The 9,668-nt window shown below is 72.1% G+C and overlaps 1 protein-coding gene across 1 annotated transcript in view; it reads left to right on the top strand.

The window, feature by feature from the left end:
- Nucleotides 1-1,442: 1,442 nt before the first annotated feature.
- The window catches only part of H696_04460 (hypothetical protein), a gene marked incomplete at its 5' end in the record, with an annotated part of 10,464 nt that continues 2,238 nt past the window's right edge, over nucleotides 1,443-9,668 (top strand). Inside the window, 7 exons of the mRNA XM_009498336.1 lie at nucleotides 1,443-1,553; nucleotides 1,696-1,876; nucleotides 2,041-3,327; nucleotides 3,483-3,640; nucleotides 3,785-5,067; nucleotides 5,351-7,446; nucleotides 7,606-9,449. Of these exons, the coding sequence (XP_009496611.1) occupies nucleotides 1,443-1,553; nucleotides 1,696-1,876; nucleotides 2,041-3,327; nucleotides 3,483-3,640; nucleotides 3,785-5,067; nucleotides 5,351-7,446; nucleotides 7,606-9,449 (6,960 nt within the window). The remainder of the gene's footprint in view (nucleotides 1,554-1,695; nucleotides 1,877-2,040; nucleotides 3,328-3,482; nucleotides 3,641-3,784; nucleotides 5,068-5,350; nucleotides 7,447-7,605; nucleotides 9,450-9,668) is intronic.

The raw sequence follows: 9,668 nt of genomic DNA, 5'->3' as shown, positions 1-9,668 counted from the left end.
GGCCGGCGGGCATTCCTGGTTTGGGGGCCTGGGCGCGCGTCCCCCCGCGTGCATGTTCGCCGAGGGGGGGGGGCGGGGGGGGGGGGGGGGGGGGGGGGGGCGGGGGGAAATGGGGTGCCAGGAGACCGCAGTGGCTGGCCATCCTCTCCGGTGGCGGCCCCCCGCGCCCGCGCCCGCGCCCGCCCCCCCGGCCTCCCATCCCCGCGCAGCATGCCGAAGCACGCCGCACGCCGCACGCCGCGGACTCTGCCATCCCCCGCCGGCCGGCCCCTGTGTCGGCGCCGGCCACCTCCTCGACCGGCCGGGGGCTTCCCGGAAGAGGCGCCGGCGTGCCGAATCGGTGGGAGGCCTTTTTGCGGCTGACACCCCCTCCCTCCCCCCCGGGGGGGGGGGGGGGGAAGGGGCGGCCCCGGCGCAGGGGCGCTTGTGGGGCGAGAGAGGGGCTGATCGCGCCGAATCCCCCCCCCCCGGGTTGCCGAAATCCGGCCCCGTTCCGCTTGCCATTTTCCCATGACCTCGTCCCACAACCGGCGACTTGAGCCTAGGAAGAACACCACAGGGCCGAGGACAAACATCGCACCCGAGCGGCATCCTTGCCAACACAGGCCCCTGCCCCCGGCGCCTCTTGTCAACCCTGCCGGCGGCCGAGCGGGCGAGATTTCAGCCGGACTGGCCCGGCGTCTGACCGGCTCGTTGCCGTGCTGCATCCCCCTCCTCTCCTTCTCCTCCCCCCCCCCGCCACCTACCCTCCCCTGCGAGTCCCTCCCCCCCTTTCATCACTCCCTCCCCCTGTAAGCATACTGGCCTGCCAGCGTGCGTGAGGAGTCGCCCTCCGGGATCCGCGCCCACGGCGATCTTTCCCGCCCCCTGCCCCGGCTCGCGCCCCTCCCGGCCCCCGAGAGAGGGGGAGAGAGAAAGCGCACGCGCGCGCGCGCCCGGTAGCTGAGACTTGCCTCGCGCACACGCGCGCATACGCACCGGCGCCACAGGCAAAGCACGCCGTCTTTGCCCTCCTCGCCGACGCGTCCCGGCTTCCTGGGCCCCTCGGCCGACCCTCTTCCCCCGAGGTTCAATCGATAGGCGCGCCCGGACACATGGCCACGGTGCGCTCTTCGGTGCACCCTCCCGGTCCCCCCTGCACCCTAGACACCCCCCGCACACCCGCACGCATGCACGCACGCACGCACGCACGCACGCATGCATCTTGCGAAATGCTGCCGGCCACTCACACAATGTCCCAATGTGCACCAAGGCCCCGGCTGTCCCTTCAGCTGCGCTCTAACTGAGGCTGGTCTCCTGCTGCCGCTGGTACAGGCGCGCGCCGCACGGCCCTGTCGTTTGTGTGTCTCGGCGATCTTTCCCCTTAGCCCCCCCTCTTTTCCCTCCCCCCCTCCGCTCTCCTCGCGTGGCTCCTCTCCGGCCTTCGCCACCGGCCATCCGCCATGCCCCCGCCGGCCGATGCGAGGGACACCGGCCCCGGCGCCCCGGCGACGGAGGATCCGCAATATGTCTTCCGCTGGACGCCGGCGGTTGTCGGATCGCGCAACTCCACGGTGCGCCTGTCCCCCCGCCCCCCCCCCCCCCCCCCCCTCCCCCGGGCCTCGGCTCCCTTCACCCCCTTGACACCGGCCCCGGCCCGCCTCATCTCCTGACACTCGCGTGGCCGTCCCGCCCTCTCGGCCCCCTTGGCTCCAGGGCGACACGCCGCTCCACCTGGCCGTGGCCAAGAACGATGTGTCGCTGGTCCGCCTGCTCTTGGCCTTCGGGGCCAATCCCTTTGCCAAGAACCACGCCGGCAAGACCCCCGCCGGCCTCGCGGAGGAGCGTCTGTACACCGACATCACGCGCCTCTTCCAGGAGGATGTGGCTCGGCTCGGTACGCATACCCGCACCCGCACACGCGCCCGCACACACACACACACACACACACACACACACACACACACACACACACTGGCCGCTCGATGAACACCCGGGCATGCTTCGCCCCCTTCGGCGGACCATCGTGCTGACATTTCCCCCCGTCATCGACCTTCGCAGCCCAACTCTGCCGCGTGCGGCCCGGCCACATCGACCCTGACACCGGGCTCTCCTTGCTGATGAAGGCCTGCATCCTGGACTCGGTGGCCGCCATCGAGACCATTTTCCTGGCCTTCGAGCCGGGCGCCCAGCCGGTGAGCCATTCGCCGGCCGACAAGAAACCCCCGCCGCCGGGCACCGGCATCGCCGGCTCCACCGCCGGCACGGTCGAGGGGCCACCCGGGTCCGGGGTGACGGCCATCCGGCCGTACATCCTCACCCGCCCGCCGCAGCAGGTCCCGGCGCAGCTCCGGCACCTGGTGAACCATCGGTCGGCGTGTGGCTTCACCGCCCTGTCGCTTGCCTTGCGCGCGGGGGCGGTCAATGCCGCGCGCCTGCTCATCGAATTCGGCGGCGCCAGCGTCTCCGTCGACCAGGCGCCCCTCTTTCGCATGTCCTCGCCGAATCCCACCTCCCTGGCAATGTCCAACCGGTCCATCGCCTCCTCCGTCTCATCGGTCACTTCGGCCATCAGTGGTTCCGGCGCATCCGCCGGGGGGGGCCTCGCCGCGGGTCCCGGGCAATGCCACGGCACCTCGATCTTGGCCCTGACGCATGCCCTGCTGGCGGCCCTCGGGCACCAGCTTCCCAGCCCGACGGATTCGCTGATTTCCTCGGACCAGAGCGACTCGTCGCCGGACTGTGCCCCACTCTTGACGTTGGAAGGGTGGCCGGCGGCGGCGGCCGGGGGAAGCCCGGGCCCGGGCGCCGCCGACGCCCCGGCCGCCGGTGACCCCGGCAGTCCAGCAGCCTCCGTGGCTGGGATCCGGTCTCCGCGCATCGGGACCCGGCGCCTGTCCGAGAAGGAGGCCGCCCTGTCGGCCATGAAGCGCAATGGGCTGTCCGCTCGGCGGTCCCTGTCCCGGGCACGGCCCTTCCTCACCATCGACACCGATCCCTCGACCCTCTTTCGCACTGGGCCGCCCGGCCCCGGGCAGCCGTGCTACCCCGCCTCGTCAGCTGCCTCGGGGCAGGGGGGCGCCTCTGCCAGCGGGGCCGGGCACGGAGCCGGGCACGGCCCGGCCGGCCACCCGGCCGTCCCAGCGGGCCAGGCACGGCCCGGTGCCCTGGTGCCTGGGTCCAGTCACTTTTACAGCTTTTACCGCTGTGTGGATGGGGCATTCTCCTGCCTGGACCTGTTGCACCTGGTCGAGGCTCGTCTGTATGCCGATTCCATCGAGGTGCACCTCCAAACGCATGAGGTCCTGTCGACCGGCTCGCGCACCTCCTCCAGCCTGTCTCTTGTCGGTGCGCACGGTGCAGCCCAGCTGCCTCCGGTCCCTCTTCCTCCGGTCGCCCCTTCCTTCTACCTGCCTCTGCCTTGGCATGCAGGCGCACGCATGCACGCACGCACGCCCCGTCCCATGCACTCACCTTCCTGTGCCCGCCCCTTCGCCTGACAGAGGACCTGATGATCTCGGATCTCGGCCTGCCGCCAGCGCTGGAACCGCTGGCCGGCGCCACCTCTCTCGAGACCCTGCCCCGGTTGACGGTCGCCCCGGAGGTGGCGCCTGCGCCTGCCAGCCCCCCCAGCACACGCTCAAGCACGCTCTCGGTTGAGGTTCGATCTGTCGGCCTTACCTGGCCCAATGTCCACTTGCCTCTGCCTCCGGGGCCGAGGGAACGGCGGCCCCACGCCTCTCCCCGCATGCCCATGCTCACCTATGGCCCCTTTCTCTCCACACGGTCACATACGCACACGCAGGACGAACTCCAAAGCATCATGGAGCAGGTGGACCGGGAGCGTGCACGCACCACCCGCCAACGCCCCGCGTCGCGCACCATGCTCAGATCTCCCGCCCCGGGTGACGCCCCCCCCGGGCCCCGGGCCCCATTGGCCGGGGCCAACGGCAGCGCCACCACAGGCACCACTGCCAGCACGGCCACCCAGTGCACCATGCTCAGATCTCCCGCCCCGGGTGACGCCCCCCCCGGGCCCCGGGCCCCATTGGCCGGGGCCAACGGCAGCGCCACCACAGGCACCACTGCCAGCACGGCCACCCAGTCGCTGGACTCGCTGCTGCCGGAGCGCATGGCGGCCACCCTGGCGGCCGCGACTCGCGAACGCTCGCTCGACTCCCTGAGCCAGGTCCAACGGCGGCGGTCCTCGGTCGACCTGCCCATCAGCCTGACGCTGCTGGAGCGCCGGGCGACCTTGCACAGCCTCGGCTCCCTGGACCTGGCCCTGCTGGACTCGCAGGCCGGCCAGGCGCTATCCCTGTCGGATGCCTCGCTGCTGGCCGGGTCGTCGGTGGCATCGCTGGCCGGCTCGGACCCGACCGATGCCGGGCCCACCGGGGCCCTGCCCCCCGGGGGTGCCCTCTCACCGGCCTTCTCGCTGTCGCACCTGTCGGTCCTGCAGCCGGACCGGTCGCTTACCCTGCTGCTGGCACGCATCACCGCCCAGCTGGAGACCTATCGCGCGGACCATGCCCGGCGGAAGGCAGCCGCGGCCGCCGACCGCCTGGGGCCCGACTGCACCGGCGGCCCGGGCCCCGGGCCGGGCACCTCGTCGGCCGATGATCTGGCCCGCCTTCACCATCACATCCACCATCACATCCACCATCATGACCAGCACCCGGACCAGGACCACCACCAGCACCAGCACCACCACCGCCACTCGAGCGGGACCGCACGCGAGACCGACATGCCTGCCCTGGAGTTGACCCTGGTGGCGTCGGTTTCCTCGGATCTCGGGGACATCAGCTCGCTGGCCGGCGGGGCCGGCAACGGTGCCACGGCCTCCGGCGCCACGGCCTCCTCCACCAGCATCCTCGGCCTGTCCGGGTCGCTGTGGCCCATGCATGCCAGCGCTGCCGGGGTCACTGCCGCGGCCGGCGCCACGCCGGCCTACACGGTCCCGGATGCCCTGCTGGCCCGCATCGTGGAGCATATCCACCAACTGGTGACGGCCGTGCTGAATGGCTTCCGCGGGCAATATCTTTCCATTGCCACGCTTGTGTCTCAGGATGCGAGTCGGATCATCCAGTACGTAGCCGCCCCCTGGCATGCCTCCTCCCCCCCCCCCCTTCCCCCTCCTTGCTCCCTCTCTCCCTGCGCACGCACGCATGCACACACACACACACACACACATGCACACACACATGCACACACGCAGGCGACATGCATGCGCGTCTTTTGTCATCATTGCACGGGGGCCGGGACACGGGAGGGGCAAAAGGAAAAAACAAGAAACACGACCCGCTGCCGGGTGCTGCTTCACCCTCGCCACGCATGACCCCGGCCGCCATGTTGCTGACTTCCCCCGCAGCGAGGTTCGCATGGCCATGCGCGCGCGAAATGCCCTGCTATCCAACCTCAAGGCCCTGCCGGCCGGGGGGGCCCTGCTGCCCGGCGGGTCCAGCGATCCGGCCCTATCTGGCGACAGCTCGCACACGTCGGTCCGCGGGGCCGTGTCGCCGGACGATCTGCCGGCCGCGGCGTCGCCGCAGCGGCCTCCCACCGCCGGGGCCCGGGCCGGGGGGCTGGGCTTGTGTCCGGATCTCGGCTCGGCCCCCGGCATGGGGATGCCCTCCTCGCCGCGGCGCACCCCCTCCACGGCTCCGCGTGCTCTTTCCTTTTCCGGCTACCCGGGGACCGGGCGCGATGCCGGCCGGCCCGGGTCTCTGGATGGCCTGCTGGCGGCCTTGGATGTGCCGGACCCGTCCACCGAGTTCGTGGGCGGCGGTTCGCCATCCTCGGGATGCTCGCCACCGGGGCAGGCCCCCGGGCGGCTCTCCTCCTCGGCGCCGGTCGACTCGCCGATTCAGCAGTACGCCGCCGAGCCGGCCGGGCTGCCTTCCGGCTCGTCGCCGCCACTGTCGGCGGCCAGTCCGCTGGCAGGCCCGCAGGACCCGCTCGGCTCCAACCGGGGGCTTTCGTCGGCCCTGTCGTCGGCCCTGTCGTCGGCCCTGTCGTCGCCCTTCTCCAGCACGGCCTCCTCGCCGGATGGGTTTCAGCAGCTCCGCTCGGGCTCCGGGCACCTGGCCGACGCGCCGAACCACGCGCGGTCCCTCTCCGAAATCCATGGCAGCCATCCGCTGCAATTCTCCGGCGGCCAGCATCAGTATCCCCTGCTGGCTGATGAGGCGTCAGCCGACCGGCTGCTGGACAACCTCATCGGGCAGCTGGAGGCCTGGCGGCATGGGCTGCTGGTTCGAGCACGCCTGGCGGCCGGGGTTTGGCCGCCGCCACACACCCCGCGCATTTTGGTCCTCGAGGCATTGGACCTGCATGCGTCGGCCGTGGCCCTGGTGCAGGAGGCCCTGGCATCGAGGGTGTTCCTGCCGGATCGGCGTCTCTCCGTGCGGCTGCACTTTGCCGGGGCCGAGGCGGTGGATCTGGATGATTGGGATCTCGGGGAGCTCCGGTCGCCTCATCGCCGGCGGATGTCCGCCTCGCCGCGGGACTTCGCCTCGGGCGCCGGGTCGGGCTTCGGCTCGGCCGGCACGCCGTTCGCCATTCTGTCCCCGGCATCGGCCGCGAGTGGCTCGGGCCCGGGGTCTCCGATTCCCCCAGGTCGGTCGCTCCTGCCGGCCGACGAGCGTGGCCGCCTACACTCCGATGACTCGTCCCCCGGGTCGGCGGCCGCCGGCATTGGCGGCCCTGTGGCCCCTGCCGTGGTCGGCATCGCTGCCACCACTGCCGGTGCCGGCGCTGGTGCTGCTGGCGCCACCGCTTCGAATGCCGGTGCTGCCCCCACTCCTGCCGCTGCCCCTGTCGCTGCTGCTGCTGGTGCTGCTGCTGCTGGTGCTGCTGCTGCTGCTGCTACCACCACCGCGGCCGTCTCCGGCTCGGAGACCAATCTCACAGCCGCGCCGGCGGCTTCTACCTTGGCTGGCGCCCCGGCCACCCTCTCGGGCATCCTCCCATCCGACTCGCCCTCCCCGGCCCCGGGTAGCCACCTGGAACTGGCGATCGCCTGTTTGGATGGCGCATCGCCGGACATGACGCTTGAGCGGCTGGACTCGTTGCGGTCCTCGGAGCTGGGGATGCTCTCGGCACCGAGTTCGGCCTCGGCCACGTCGGCCGGCCCGGCCTCGGGGCTGCCTTCGCCGCTGGTGGGGCCGGGTACCCCGGGGCCGGCCGCCTCCAGTGGGGCCGCCTCGCCGGCCGGCCCGAACGACTCGGTCCTGACCCGGGCCTCGCCCGAATTCGGCCCTGCCTCGGGCAGTGGCCCGGGGCCGGGGTCCGGCGGCGTTGGCGCGGCGTTGAATTCCCCACGCGCCGATCGCACCGACCACGATTGGGCCTGGGCCATGGACCGGCCCTCGCCGGGGAAGGCCTTTGCCGGGGAGGAACTCGGCTGGATCTTCGACATCGGCGAGGACTTCGATGCGGGCGACTGCGATGACAGCGATGACAAGTGTACGTTTGAGTTGGGACATCTGCCGGATCCACGGGGCGGGGGGCAGGGAGGCGGGAGAGAGAGAGAGAGAGAGAGAGAGAGAAAAAGAGAGAGCAGGAGACCCAGCCCCTTCTCGGGCACCCACTTTCCAAGCACGCCTTCTGACGCCCCTACCACAGTTTCGAGCTTCTTCTCGCCGGTCATTTCGGAGATGGAAGCCCTGGTCAGCTCGCTGGATGTTCACACGCATGCCCTGGTCCGGCACCTGCGGCAACTGCATGCGGCCCGGCTGGCCGGCGAGCGGGCCCTCTACCAGGTCCGTGCCCGGGCCGTGGTCGAGGAGACCAGCCGCGCCATGCGCATGGTCCAGCTGTCGATTGGCCGGTGGCGCGAACAGGCGGCCACCCTGGCCCCGGCCGGGTCCCCGCCGCTGGTTGGCCTGTCCTCGGCCGCTCCGATGTCTCCGCTGCCGGTGGTGCTGACGGCGACGCCCGGGGCCGACCCGGCCGGGGGCCCGGCCCCATTGAGCCTGCTCATCCCGCCGGCTGTCTTTAGCCCACCGCCGGCGGCGGCGGCGGCGGCAGCGGCGGCGGCGGCGGCAACGGCGGCGACGGCGGCTGGGCCCGCGACCGCACCCGCCGGGGCCCTGCCGCCCGGATCGCCGACCGGCTGCTCCGCCAACGGTGCCAGTGCTCCGGCCCCCGTGCCGGTGACCCTGCCGGAGCTGGCCGCCACGACGGCCATCCTGGCCGGGGCCCTGCGGGACATCCGCCTGGAGTTGAACCCCCGGATTTTGGCCGTGTCAGCGGCCGGCCTGAAGCTCACCGAGTCGGCGGCCCTGGCCTCCGGGGTGTGGCCCCCGGCCGAGGCGGCGGACTGGATGTGCTCGGCGGCCGGGGCCCTGGGCGTGGCTTTCAAGGTGGTGGTCACCCTGGTGACGGCCTGCTTGCGGCTGGATCCGGACGCCGAGCGCCGCGCCGCCGGCCAGGGCGAGCTTGCCTGGGCGGCCTCCCTGCGCGGGGCGTATGGGACTCGATCCTTGCCGACCTCGCCGCAGGAGGCGCCCATGGGGGCCGGGGCCCTGCCGCTGGGCCCGGCCGGCCCGCCCGGCAGTGGCCCCGACGAGATGGACCTGCCGGTCGGGCCGCCGCTGCTGGCGTCACTGGACGGCATCACGCCGGTCCTCCCCTCCGGGCATGCATGCCTGCTGAATGTCAAGGCCCTGGTCCTGGCCAACCAGGCGTATGGCCGGGCGGCCCGGCGCTTCCGGGCCCGGCAGAATGCCCGGCACCGGCGGACCACGCGCCTGGCCAGCCTGGTCCGCCGGGCGCTGGAGGAGGCGGCCCTCTGTGAGGTCCATGTGTCCGGGGCGCCCGGGCCCGGGGGCGACTTCGGCACCAGCGTGGCCGCCGGGGTGGCCATCTGCCCACTCGCCCGGGCCCAGCTCCTGTCCGATCCGAGCTATGACAGTTACATCACCATCGGGGACTTGGTGCTGGACACCACGAGCCCGGCGGCGCTGGCGGCCATGGCGGCGGCCGCGGCCGGCGGCAGCCACGGCGACCTGCCGGTCAAGGCCGGCACCCCGGAGGCCCTGCTGGTCCGCCTGACCCATCCTCAAATCATTGATCCGAGCTTCCTCCGGGCCTTCCTCCTGTCCTACCGGTGCTTCATGTCGCCGCACCAGCTGCTGGCGGCCCTCATCCGGCGGTACAACCTCCTGCCGCCCTTCGACCTGACATTCCCGGAGTTCGTGGTGTTCGTGGAGCATCGGCTCATGCCGACTCGCATGCGGGTGTACAACACCCTGCGCGCCTGGCTGACCGGCCACTTCGCCGACTGGCACTCCTCCGAGGGCGCCGCCGGGCTCGGGGTCACCGGCCCCACGGCGTCGGTGCTGGACCCGGGCCAGGCCCCGCCGCCGGGCAGCCTGGCTGCCAAGCTCCTGACCTTCCTCGAGCGGCACATGAGCATGCACATGCCGCGCGCCGCGCGCACCCTGAACCGGCTGTATCGGGAGAACGTACGCACAAGCATCCATTCCCGGGCACTGGAGACGTGGGGGGGGGGGGGGCAGGGGCGGATGATTCCTGTTGCCTGTTGCTTGTCATTCCTTTTTCCGGCCCCTTTCGGGCCTCCCCTCCTGCGGTGTCCCGACGAGCCATCGACTGACCAACGGGATCCTCCTGGTTCCATGGGCGGTCGGCCTGCCTCCGGCCGGCTCTCTCTCTCTCTCTCTCTC

The sequence above is a fragment of the Fonticula alba genome (assembly GCF_000388065.1).
Source record: "Fonticula alba strain ATCC 38817 unplaced genomic scaffold supercont2.7, whole genome shotgun sequence".
Classification (NCBI taxonomy): Eukaryota; order Rotosphaerida; family Fonticulaceae; genus Fonticula; species Fonticula alba.
The sequence above is the reverse complement of the archived record's forward strand: the minus strand, read 5'-3'. Positions and strand labels throughout refer to the sequence as shown.